The sequence below is a fragment of the Oncorhynchus clarkii genome, chromosome 28, assembly GCF_045791955.1.
Source record: "Oncorhynchus clarkii lewisi isolate Uvic-CL-2024 chromosome 28, UVic_Ocla_1.0, whole genome shotgun sequence".
Taxonomy (NCBI): Eukaryota; Metazoa; Chordata; class Actinopteri; order Salmoniformes; family Salmonidae; genus Oncorhynchus; species Oncorhynchus clarkii.
Genome location: NC_092174.1, coordinates 32,313,955 through 32,326,180, shown reverse-complemented (window position 1 = coordinate 32,326,180; position 12,226 = coordinate 32,313,955). Strand labels below are relative to the sequence as shown.

The window sequence follows — 12,226 nt, the reverse complement described above, 5'->3', positions numbered from 1 at the left end:
CAAATCGAAGCTTACTTTGTAAGATGACAAGCATTTCGCTACACTCGCATTAACATCTTCTACCCATGTGTATGTGACCAATAAAATTTGATGTTTACTGTTTGGTGAAAAAAAATTTGTAAAATAAAACATTTGGACTCTTGGGGCTGGTGATCAATAACGGTAGGTCACTGGCAGACAAATAAAACATCCTCATGATCTGTGGAGTCCCGGCTTTCGGTGTGTATCAACGTATTCCGTGTTTATTTCCTTTATGCTACACAACGCTAACCGGAATCTATGTAGCAGTCATCTTGAATTGTCATCACCTCAGCATGCCATTATATTTTTGTATGCCCATATATGGTAAGAAGTAACACCAAAGATTTTAAGGCACAGATCAATAGCCAAGATACTCAGCTTTCCACAGACACCCTGCTTTTGCAGATAGGGGCTACTGTTCTCATACCAGACTGAATTTAATTTTTAAAAATCTAATAGAGTCCCCAAATATGGGGACTTTACATTTATGTGGTTAAACACTAATTGCACACAGAGTGAGTCCGTGCAACTTATTATGTGACTTAAGCTAATTTTTACACCTGAACTTATTTAGGCTTCCCATAACAAAGGGGCTGAATACTTATTGACACAAGACATTTCAGCTTTCATTTTTTTACATTTTTTTTTATTTAAAAACATTATTCCACTTCAACATTATGGTATTGTGTGTGGGCCAGTGACTGTAACACTGGTATTGTGTGTGGGCCAGTGACTGTAACACTGGTATTGTGTGTGGGCCAGTGACTGTAACACTGGTATTGTGTGTGGGCCAGTGACTGTAACACTGGTATTGTGTGTGGGCCAGTGACTGTAACACTGGTATTGTGTGTGGGCCAGTGACTGTAACACTGGTATTGTGTGTGGGCCAGTGACTGTAACACTGGTATTGTGTGTGGGCCAGTGACTGTAACACTGGTAGTGTGTGTGGGCCAGTGACTGTAACACTGGTATTGTGTGTGGGCCAGTGACTGTAACACTGGTATTGTGTGTGGGCCAGTGACTGTAACACTGGTATTGTGTGTGGGCCAGTGACTGTAACACTGGTATTGTGTGTGGGCCAGTGACTAACACTGGTAGTGTGTGTGGGCCAGTGACAAAAAAAGAAGTCTATTTAATCCATTTTAAATTCAGGCTGTAACACAACAAAATGTGGAAAAAGTCAAGGGGTGTAAATATTTTCTGAAGGCTCTATATGTGAGCTGTTGGCCAGATCGCACATGACAATACCAGAGCGGGCACATTCTATATACATGTTTTGTGACAAAACCATCAGTAGAGTGAAAATGCGATACCAGTTTTTTGTTTTTGTTTCGGTAAATGGGAATTTAAAAGCAAAATATATTTTTACGTGCACTACGTCATCACGCACATCCTTTTATCCGCAACAAGTCAAATAGAATGTAACATCTCTGGTGGGAAAATGTGTATATTGTTTTTATGCGTATTTTAGTATATTCACATGAAAATCTGTCACCAATTGGAAACCTAGCTATTGACTGACAGAGAAACACTGCCCCTCTGTATATAGCCTTATTGTATTGTGTTACTTTAGTTTATTTAGTAAGTATTTTCTTAACTCCATTTCTTGAACTGCATTGTTGGTTAATTAAGGGCTTGAAAGTAAGCATTTCATATTTTGAAATTGCACCGTGTATCGTACCATTTTAACTCTCAACAGTAAGTTGAGACCACGACTGAGTTAAAAAAACTAAGCGTAAGGCCTATGACTTGTTAATCTGGCCCTGGATAAGTGATCAGTATGGTTGGTGCTGATCATTTTTGGTTTATCGTCCCAGCTCTACTCCAAGCACACATGCAAAACCCCTGTTCACAATGAAAACAGTCTTTATTTAGTTTTACATGGAAACCCCTGGACATACATATTTGATGAGTGATATCTCTCGCTCTTACAGACTTACTTTTCATATTTTTGTTATCAATAAAAATCTGTTTTGTGGTGATAGTTATAGCAATAGCTTATATATAAAACAACCGTCAATTCATGCATTTTTATTATTTTGTTTTACATTAGAAAGAAACACTCAGGGTGACATTTGACAACATAAAACAAAATCTGTGCTGATGTCTAAACAAGCTGTATCACTTCAAAACACTCACATCATCCACTATTTCAAAAAATGCTTGGAATGCAACAGATGTATGAATTTAACCCATGTTAATTGTTGCTGCCCTCTTATGGACATCATACAATGCAAGGCTTTGAAATAAAGCTATTGGGAGTAATACAGCCTCAACACCACAGACATTAAAACCCCTTAGGGATCGTTTCATGAGTTGTGAATTTTTTTTTATCAGAATCTCTCTGGGTCTACTCTTCCTTTTTCATAACCACCGCTTAAGCTTAAGGGCGGCAGATAGCCTCGAGGTTGAAGCATTGGGTCAGTAATCGAAAGAAAAACAAAAAAATATGTTGCTGTGCCCTTACGGCATTTCCATTACACACTTGTGTGTAACAGGACAAATACAAATTACTAATATGCGACAGTTTACTTCATGTGTTAATGTCTCTTTTTGCTACACACGTCTTTACAGTATATCCCTGACTCACCACAGCGAGGAATAGTTAAACTGAACTCTTAGTAAATACCTCATGTGGGTTTGGGCAGGGTTATAGACAATGAACTCGTTGTAGAGGAGGGAGTAGCCGCCACCTGCTCCCACCCCAGTCTTCATTCCAGGCCCCATTGGGACTGTCACTCCATTCCTGAGAGAACCACAGAACAGGGAAAGAGAGAGAGAGGAGACAATAGTGAACAATGGAAGACTCAAGCGAGTCATATACAACATGTAAGACGGAAATCTTGATTCAGGTTCAAGTAAAACTATTAGATATGTCTGTTTTTTATTACTCATCTGTGTTAGAGTAAACCAACCAAACATTTACAGTGAGTGAAAGGGAGAGAAACTCACAATGTGACAGCGTTCCTGGGGTCTGGGCTTGTCTGTCCAAGGCCCTTGGTGCTGTGTTTCCCTGCAGGTAGTTTGGCAGCCTCATAGTCAGCTGCTAACAGCTCGTTACTGTCACCCAGGGCAACCTGTTACCAAGACAACGAATAAACAGACGACTTGTTACCAAGGGAGTACACACATCATATTGCATCACACACATATACATACATATAAACATTTTTTTTTTTTTACATGCATGTAAATTGTAATGTTTTTTTCCGTTATGTGTTGGATCCCAGTAAGACTAGCTGTCGCCATCGGCTAATGGGATCCTAATAAATCAAATGAAAAATAGCAGGTGTATGGAAACAAACGCTTCATATGATCATTTCCAGAAGGGTTATTCTCAAATTGGAAACAACGCATTTGTGTAGAGGAAAAAAAATAGAACTACAAATCTCATACCTCGCTCAACAGTAGGAGTCCAGTTTTGTTGCGTTGATTGGCAAAGCAGTAGTTGGCACTTTTCGATGACATGTCAGCAAAGTAAATACCTTTCCCAAACTAGGAGAAAGAAACAATTGTCATCGCCCTGTTATGCAGCAGGTGAACATGTGCCATTTCATTTCAGTCATATTCTCTCTCACAGTCTCTCACTCACACAATCTCACCATGTATCCAGTGACAGGAGCCTCTGGAGGGGCCACTCTGAGGCCCTGGCTGAGGATTCCAACCCAGTTAGACAGACGAGAGCCATGCCACAGCAGCGTCCTGAGGGAGACACACACAATAACAATGCAGAACACACCCCGAAGGACAACCATTCACCACGGGTACCATCTTTATTTTAAAATCCCTTTCAAAGTGGCATTGGACAGCCTGTGTAAGCAGACAATAAAATATTAGGCACCTGTTGTGTAGTTGTGAGAGGAAGCCATTCTTCTCCCCCTCCCTGTCCACAGAGAAGATGTCCAGAACAGTCATGGTGAAGTCAGAGTGAGTGGGAGCATGGGTTGTCTGAAGATATCTCTCAATCACCTTCAGAGAGAGAACAACAATTGAGCAGTGGAAGGAAGAGACACCCTACCTGATCAATATATGCAGGCTTTTGTTCCAACCCAGCTGTAACAGACCTCTAAACTACACATGAACATACTTTGAGTAAACTCAACCAAAGCACAGGTGCTCACCTGATACTCTTGGCTACAAGAGGACAGTGGCTGTAGCTGGCACTGGAGGGCGTTGTACTGTCTGTCCAAAGGATGCTCATCACCGTAGGCACTGGACTGGACCATCTTCACTGCTATCTGGATGTCACTCAGTGCCTGGAGATAGACAACACACTGTCAAACAGGCTGCAGACGGCGTGATTCCATACCAAACCAACATCCAGCAATTTCAATTTGTAAGAACATGTTATTGAATGGTATGATCTGCAGGTAATAGAAAATATAGTACTCAAATAAGTCATGCTCACTTCTAATAAAGCAATTTTTTCCTTCAGCTCCTCTTCTGAGCGGATTATTGGGGGAGTTCGCAACCTGGGAAAAATATAATAAAATTGTTATTTACCATGAATGGACACATGCCAGTGGATAGAGCAGCTTGAAATACAGAACATTCATTACTGACCCAAAGTCATGGGGGATGCGTGTGTAGAACTGGTTGCATGCCTCCAGTAGCTCGCGGCTGCTTCCCTTTCTCTTCACACACTCCTCAATCTTCTTCAGTGCTGAGTAACCTGCACGGATCTGCTCTGTTGTAAGCTTACCTACCGGGGAAAACAACCACAATGAAAAGTTACAAAAACAATGTCACATTTACTTTGTCAGTTATTTTGACAGTTACACATACTCACCGAGAGGAGCTTTTCGGGTGTCAAACTTCATCTCCAGCACACATTCCTCCATGGCCTTGATGTCACAGATCAGTTCGAGAAGGGACTGGACCTTCACATCCAGCTTGGAGGGCTTTTTCTGGGACAGTGATGCAAGCAGGGGCTGGGGCTCTTCCTGGAAAAGGAGGAACACTGGTTAGGCACAGATTCACCTGCCTAAAGCTGGAGAACAGTGGACCATTAAGGTCAGAGGGGTGGGAGAGAAGATATGGAATGGAGAATTAATGAATGCAGAGCAGGGGGATATGTAGATGATTTCACACTTGTGTGTATAAGGTAGTTTTTGAGAAATTGTTAGATTACTTGTTAGATATTACTGCACGGTCGGAACTAGAAGCACAAGCATTTCGCTACACTTGCATTAACATCTGCTAACCATGTGTATGTGACCAATAACATTTGATTTGATTGAGAGATAAAACATTGACGATATGAGGAAAGTCTGAGATGATTTATTCCTTGCCTTTCCATTGGTACTGTAGTCCATAAACACCATGTCATATTTTCCTGCCACTTTCTCAAAGTCTGTCCGGTGTGCCCACTCGTTCTTGGTCTTATCCAGAAACCTACATCAAAACACAAATTTATACATTATCCTCTTAGCAATATTCACTTAGTTCAAAAATGTAGCTTTTTTCCCCAATCATTCAAACACCCAATATCACTCAACTCCCATCATATACACATACACACACACACACACACACACACACACAACACCCCCAGCCCACTCACTTTTTCTTGAAGACTTCTTTGGCTTGAAGAAGATCTCCACCACAGGAAACTAGATTGTTCTGTCCAACCTTACCAACTAAATAGAGATGGCACCATGTGTTAGAAAACACTACTTCCCAATATCACAAAACATTTGGGAAAACAAAGACATGAACCCACCTCGTCCCCATCTAAACCACACGCTGTAGGCCTTAACACTGTCATCCTGAAGTAGCTGGATCAGGAAGAATTTGTTGTTGTTGAACTCAAGATTTGTCTGTGAAACAACAAACAAAACATCTCCCTTACAAATCATTTAGCAAATACACTTATGTAGTTACTATGTCGTTATGTTTTTACCTGGTTTAACATTACATCATATACGTCATCTCCTTCACTGTAGACATGGGCCTGTGAGGAAAAGAGAGGGTTTACAATTGGTGAGAAGGGAAGTCTGGAATATCCAACCCTAGGCAACAGTGACTAGAGACTGGTTTCAATTATGGACTGTTTAGGCATAGAAGAACTACGTCACTGCCTACATCACTACTCTATCCACTTGAACATTTTTATTTATTTCACCTTTATTTAACCAGGTAGGCAAGTTGAGAACAAGTTCTCATTTACAATTGCGACCTGGCCAAGATAAAGCAAAGCAGTTCGACACATACAACGACACAGAGTTACACATGGAGTAAAACAAACATACAGTCAATAATACAGTATAAACAAGTCTATATACGATGTGAGCAAATGAGGTGAGATAAGGGAGGTAAAGGCAAAAAAAAAAGGCATGGTGGCAAAGTACACAATATAGCAAGTAAAACACTGGAATGGTAGATTTGCTGTGGAAGAATGTGCAAAGTAGAAATAAAAATTATGGGGTGCAAAGGAGCAAAATAAATAAATAAATAAAATACAATAAATACAGTAGGGAAAGAGATAGTTGTTTGGGCTAAATTATAGGTGGGCTATGTACAGGTGCAGTAATCTGTGAGCTGCTCTGACAGCTGATGCTTAAAGCTAGTGAGAGAGATAAGTGTTTCCAGTTTCAGAGATTTTTGTAGTTCGTTCCAGTCATTGGCAGCAGAGACCTGGAAGGGGAGGCGGCCAAAGAAATAATTTGTTTTGGGGGTGACCAGAGAGATATACCTGCTGGAGCGCGTGCTACAGGTGGGTGATGCTATTGTGACCAGCGAGCTGAGATAAGGGGGGACTTTACCTAGCAGGGTCTTGTAGATGACATGGAGCCAGTGGGTTTGGCGACGAGTATGAAGCAAGGGCCAGCCAACGAGAGTGTACAGGTTGCAACGGTGGGTAGTATATGGGGCTTTGGTGACAAAACAGAAGGCACTGTGATAGACTGCATCCAATTTGTTGAGTATGGTATTGGAGGCTATTTTGTAAATGACATCGCCGAAGTCGAGGATTGGTAGGATGGTCAGTTTTACAAGGGTATGTTTGGCAGCATGAGTGAAGGATGCTTTGTTGCGAAATAGGAAGCTGTCTGAGGAGGACCCGCACGGAACATATTTTTTTCCCGTATTGAAAGTTGCAAAAAGTGTCCCATCATTGAAACCAGACCCTAGTCAATTTTTCTAGATTTTGTGCATACATGGTAGATTGTGTCAGAGGTATGTGACTAAAACACTTTCAAACAGAAACACCACATTGAGAACTGTGACCAAAGCTTGTCTTAGAAAAGCTCACAGATGCCGTGGTTTTGTCACCTAGACGAGGGGTGAGCATCATAAGAGAACATTTCAGTTGCCAGTCTAAAAAAATCCCAGTGTACTGTACCTTGCCGGCTTTGGCTTTGCATTCTGAATCAACTGGAGCCTTTCCTTTCATGACCACAGTCTTCACAATCTCTGCACAACATAAACAGCACCGTTAATACACAACACATCAAAAAGACATCTGACATTAACCACAATTATTAAGAGAACATGAACACATTACATAGAGCCATCAGTATACAGTAATTGACACAACCCCTTACATTACTGTATCACACATGAACAAAAATAGATGTCCATGTCCTAAAACAATGGGTATTTATAGCATAGACAGCACTTCAGACAACACATTTAAATTATAAAAATGGAAGGAAATGCTAGAACCTTTGCTCTCTGTTTCATCCATGGGCATCACTTTACTTTTCTTCTGGCTCCTTCCCTCACCCCGCTTCTTCTTGGCGATTGGCTGCTCCTCCATTTCCTCCACTTTAATCTGGACTGGACTCGCATCTTGTTGGGTTAAATCCACTGCATCTCCTCCATTTAAACTCTCTACAGGGGGATAGCATGTGTTGATTTGTTGTAGGTAACACACATACATAGACACATGTAATAACAACATTGACAACTAACCTGGTTTCAGTGTGTGAGAACGTATTTTCCTCTTGTACTTGGTTACTGTGTTGACCTGGACCATCTTCTTCAAGTCTACGTCATATGCTGCCCCAGAGCCAAACGTCAGTGAGACCGTGGCGTCTCCAGAGCTGAGGGCTGAGTCTAGCTGGGCACATGCTGATGGTGGGTATGGCTCCCACTGACCCTCATCCCCCTTCCACTGCCACACTGAGGAGAGAACAGTCACAGAGATATTAATTTCAACAACGCAACAGATGCTGTAGACTAGACATACACGTTTTTGCATAGCTATGTTTCAGTCAAACAGAGAGCTATACAGCTTTATAGCCAATCAATGTCACAACAGACTGAGTCAAGCAAACTTTTCAACAAGTTTTTAAAAAAGCAGAATAGTTATCAGCTCCTGTCAGTACTTTGTTAGTGTCTAATTAACGTTAGGTAAGCAAAATTACACGCAACCGAAGCGTAGCTAGCTAGCCAGCTAACAACAAAGCTAACGTTAGCCTGCCAGCAAGCACTAACCTGTCTTGGACGGAGACACTCCATTTGCTGATGCTACACCTTGAGATGTGTTCCTGGAGCTTCTTGTGCGTCTCATGTTGTACAATGTTTATGTTACTTGCCTAATAAGAACGTTTTTTTTGTATCTAAGAACAGATGCACAGATGCAGACTAGAAAGTGATCAACGCGGGAAATCACCCAACCAGCTAGCGCCTCTGTTGAGATATGTTGTGGATTAGCTCGGCAATAAAGGTTCCGCCTTAGCGGTTTCCTAGGCGGAAGTATTTGGTAAACGTACACGTGATCGCTTCGCATGTTGTGTCAGCCAGGTAGCCAATAGCTAGCTATTTAGTATAGTTATTATTCCATGTAGACATTTGGGATTGTTAAAACGAAGATATGGCTTTTCGAGTTTATGGTGCGCGTGTCCTTTATCAAAGGGTGGTTGCTGTGAGGATAATGTACAGAGTATGTATTGTTTTTGCTCTTCTCGCCCTGTCGTTGATCCATTCTCTTAAATGTGGCCTATTCTTCTATGTTACATCGTTAATTTTTTGTGACCTTAAAGTCTAATTGAAGACTGACCATCCTTATTCATAGAGGTTGGGAATAATAATATTGAGGATGTTAATGTCAGTTATGTCTCGAATAATTTATCTTTACCCACAGGCACTAAGTGCAGAAGTGCATCCCCAATCCCATGCAGACTTCCTAAAAGGTGCTCCCCACAGGAAACACCCAGGGGTGACAAATCTGAAGACACTGCGCCTGCCAGATGAACTCCAGAAAGCAGCACAAGCTATCATTCATGGTAGAGGATATTTGACATCCATATCTCAATAGTGTTACTTCTTGCCATGGTATTTATTTAGAGTAATAAAATATCATGAGACAGTGTTACCATTTAGTGACAGTGTTAATCTATTACCATTTAGAGACAGTGTTATTCTAGTCTTTTATCCTCCCAACTTGCAGGCACAGAAGTGAGTGGGTTGGTTGACAAAGCACGCAGTCTCACCAACTTCCTGTGGAGCAGGAAAAGAGCACCTGAGGATGTAACACTAAGGGAAAGAGCCATGGCCCTGGAGAAGAATCTGTGGGAGAAGACAAAAGAGAAGGGTGGAGGTGACAGACTTAATACAAATGGATGTTAAAAGAAAGAGAGGGGCAGAGATTGGCGATATGGAATGTTGGGTGTGAGGGAAAGGTGAACTGGATGAACAACTTCCAGGAAAGTGTCTTGCTCAATTGGACACAAGATGGAGAACATGTGGTAATGTGAAATTAACGTCTGTTTTTATTTAAGATGTAGATCTTCAACTACTGAAGACCCAAATCACAAAGAAAGTGCTCTCCGATCTCAGGAAGACAACATACCACTGGTCCCCTATGAGGTAGCTATGTGTGTTTTCCTCAACTATGTACATCTCTGCATGGTAAGCTTAAAGTAGCATGTAAATTAGTCTTTCTGTCTCACTCTGCTCTTCTGTCTCTGTCCTAGGTATGATGAAGAGTTGGGTGTGGTGTACATGGTTGCTAAGCTGGCAGGTGGCTACGCTGCAGTGAAAAGAGTTCTAAATGAGGTAAAGTAATCAGTCTTGCCACATACTAACATGCTTTTATATACAGTCTGATCCCCTCTTGCCAACAGTGGGACCTCTTCACTTTTTTTCATCACTCTTTCCAGATAAAGAAAAGAGATCCCTCCTTCTCCCCTCATTCTCTCCTGGACTTTGGTTCAGGATTAGGAACAGCTGTCTGGTGAGGATCAGAACAATAACATCATTTCAGTTGTCTGTCTGTGTAGTGAGACTTCACATTTAAGATTCTCCTTCCTTTTTTCCCAGGGCATCACACTCATTTTGGGGTGATACGTTGAAGGAGATGGTGTGTGTCGACAATTCTGGGGCAATGAACACTATAGCAGATCGCCTTCTCAGAGGTAAAGTATGCACCTCCAGTCATTCATGTCAATGTACAGGGAGCGAGACAGAGAATTACATAATCATTATGCTGTTCTTTGTTGAGCAGGCAGCAGCGAAAAAGATGAGCCTGTCATCAAACAAGTATACTTCCGTCAGTTCCTTCCTGTCTCCCCTAAGGTTAGTCTAGTTACCTTCAATGTGTCTAGTTATGTGCAAGACTAACAATGTGATGGCATTAGTGATGATGCGGTGTTATACTTTCAGGTGCAATTTGATCTGGTGGTGGGGGCCTTTTCTCTGTCAGAATTGGCCAGTCAAAAGGAGAGGGAAGATGCCATACTCACTTTGTGGAGAAAGACCAGCTCTTATCTGGTTGGTGAAAATGTTCCCTCAAACCCCATCCATTGTACAATAAGTAATATTACCTTGAATCACCCCAACCTCATTTCTTTGAACTCTGCTTTTGTTGTAGGTGCTGGTAGAAAATGGGACCAAAGAGGGCCACCAGATACTTATGGATGCCAGAGACATACTACTTAAGGTCTCACTCTCTCAAACATATACTATAATCAACTGCTTTTAATATCTAAATACATGAGTCATTGAAAGTATAATGATGCCTTTATTACTCTAATCCCAGAAACAAGAAAGAACAGCCCATGACCCTAGAAGACCATCTGTGTTCGCCCCAGTATGTTATTATACATGAACCACCTTATAATACATTGTCTCATTCGGCAGTTTATTTCACCTATGTGGTTTTTTGTCTGCTTTGTTTTGAGTGTCCTCATGAATCACCTTGTCCCAAGCTGTTCCAACTGCCCGTAGTACCCTGCAACTTCTCTCAAGCCTACAGCCCACTCCCTTTTCCTGGGGTAAGAGATCATTCTGAAGGATCTGACTGTATTTTCTGGTTGTTGGCATACTTGACCATGTGTCAACAATGGTGTCAACAATGAATGCAAGATAATCTGGCCTGTCCTATTCTTAGTCCTGTTATTTCTTTCACAGGTTCCAGACCGACTGACCGAGAGGTTCAGCTACCTGGTTCTGTCAAGAACAGACTGGGCAGGTGGAGAGGGGCTGGACTGGGCCAGGCTCACAGCACCAGTGCTGCGCAGGCCGAGACATGTTCACTGTCAGGTCTGCTGCTCTAGTGGAGAGATTAAACGGGTTGTGGTGACAGCCCATCGACATGGCAGGTACGTTGAATCCTCCAACTAGCGTCATTACACTTCCACTGTCCAAGTTAAACTGCATACATGACTGATGGTATCTTTTCCACACAGAGACGTATATCGCTGTGCCCGGAGTAGTGATTGGGGAGATCAACTGCCAATCATTCAGCCAGAGGATGACTCAAGTAATTTAGACTGACCAGTCAGTGCCATTATGAATGAACGAGATGGAGGGTGTTTCTAAGGTCATTCTTCCTGGTGCTGTGAAATCAACTCTTCCCTTCATAGACTGATCAAAAACAGGTTGACATCATCATACTGAGGATAACTGACATGACATGAAACACCAACATTTGATTCAAGCGCAACTCTCCTTCTAAAAGGGTATGTGGTGAAGATTGTTAATGTGAACATTGTTCAGTATATAACTGTCAAGGACACGGCAATAAAAGTGTATGATTTGTTAAATCCTGTGTTTAAGTGAATAAGTGCCAAACACATTCATCATACTTTGGTCAGAACCCCACCCTCCGCTCACCACGGTCCATAAATTGCATGTTGTTTCCTGTAATGGGGAATAACATATTTACATTGTAAATAAAAGTTAATAAACAGTGAAGTTCAAGTGCTCAAATCATGTTACTCATTACATTCTGAGGTCACAGAAACCTCTAGGCTGAGAA

The 12,226-nt window shown here is 41.7% G+C and overlaps 2 protein-coding genes across 4 annotated transcripts; one reads left to right on the top strand and one right to left on the bottom strand.

Moving 5' to 3' along the window:
• Positions 1 to 1,869: 1,869 nt before the first annotated feature.
• Positions 1,870 to 8,727, bottom strand: LOC139387514 (poly (ADP-ribose) polymerase 2). Its single transcript, XM_071133778.1, has 17 exons — positions 8,461 to 8,727; positions 7,936 to 8,145; positions 7,687 to 7,854; positions 7,364 to 7,434; positions 5,924 to 5,974; positions 5,744 to 5,840; positions 5,585 to 5,660; positions 5,313 to 5,415; positions 4,811 to 4,964; positions 4,585 to 4,723; positions 4,430 to 4,493; positions 4,143 to 4,277; positions 3,863 to 3,990; positions 3,624 to 3,723; positions 3,418 to 3,516; positions 2,974 to 3,098; positions 1,870 to 2,767 (listed from the first exon to the last, which is right to left on the bottom strand). Exons 1-17 carry the CDS (start codon positions 8,534 to 8,536, stop codon positions 2,608 to 2,610), a joined length of 1,956 nt encoding a protein of 651 aa, XP_070989879.1. The 5' UTR covers positions 8,537 to 8,727; the 3' UTR covers positions 1,870 to 2,607.
• Positions 8,714 to 12,177, top strand: LOC139387515 (methyltransferase like 17). 3 transcript variants are annotated; one of them, XM_071133780.1, is made up of 14 exons: positions 8,714 to 8,908; positions 9,110 to 9,251; positions 9,416 to 9,565; positions 9,753 to 9,834; positions 9,942 to 10,023; positions 10,128 to 10,201; positions 10,288 to 10,382; positions 10,472 to 10,542; positions 10,630 to 10,737; positions 10,838 to 10,906; positions 11,006 to 11,056; positions 11,148 to 11,240; positions 11,377 to 11,567; positions 11,655 to 12,171. In XM_071133780.1, exons 1-14 carry the CDS (start codon positions 8,840 to 8,842, stop codon positions 11,740 to 11,742), a joined length of 1,365 nt encoding a protein of 454 aa, XP_070989881.1. In that variant the 5' UTR covers positions 8,714 to 8,839; the 3' UTR covers positions 11,743 to 12,171. The 3 variants fall into 3 exon arrangements, with proteins under 3 accessions (XP_070989881.1, XP_070989882.1, XP_070989880.1); XM_071133781.1 differs by having other exon boundaries at positions 8,716 to 8,908; positions 9,747 to 9,834; positions 11,175 to 11,240; positions 11,655 to 12,177; XM_071133779.1 differs by having other exon boundaries at positions 8,716 to 8,908; positions 9,747 to 9,834; positions 11,655 to 12,175.
• The last annotated feature ends 49 nt before the right edge of the window (positions 12,178 to 12,226 follow it).

Bases quoted from the DNA above. Each gene is read 5' to 3' on its own strand.
- LOC139387514 (XM_071133778.1), bottom strand. From the start codon at position 8,536: ATGAGACGCACAAGAAGCTCCAGGAACACATCTCAAGGTGTAGCATCA. The intron at 5,841-5,923 runs GTAAAAACATAA...GTTGTTTCACAG, and splicing joins ATGATGTAATGTTAAACCAG to ACAAATCTTGAGTTCAACAA. The intron at 4,494-4,584 runs GTCAGTAATGAA...TATTTTTCCCAG, and splicing joins CGCATCCCCCATGACTTTGG to GTTGCGAACTCCCCCAATAA.
- LOC139387515 (XM_071133779.1), top strand. From the start codon at position 8,840: ATGGCTTTTCGAGTTTATGGTGCGCGTGTCCTTTATCAAAGGGTGGTT. The intron at 11,057-11,147 runs GTATGTTATTAT...CTTTGTTTTGAG, and splicing joins GACCATCTGTGTTCGCCCCA to TGTCCTCATGAATCACCTTG. The intron at 11,241-11,376 runs GTAAGAGATCAT...TTTCTTTCACAG, and splicing joins GCCCACTCCCTTTTCCTGGG to GTTCCAGACCGACTGACCGA.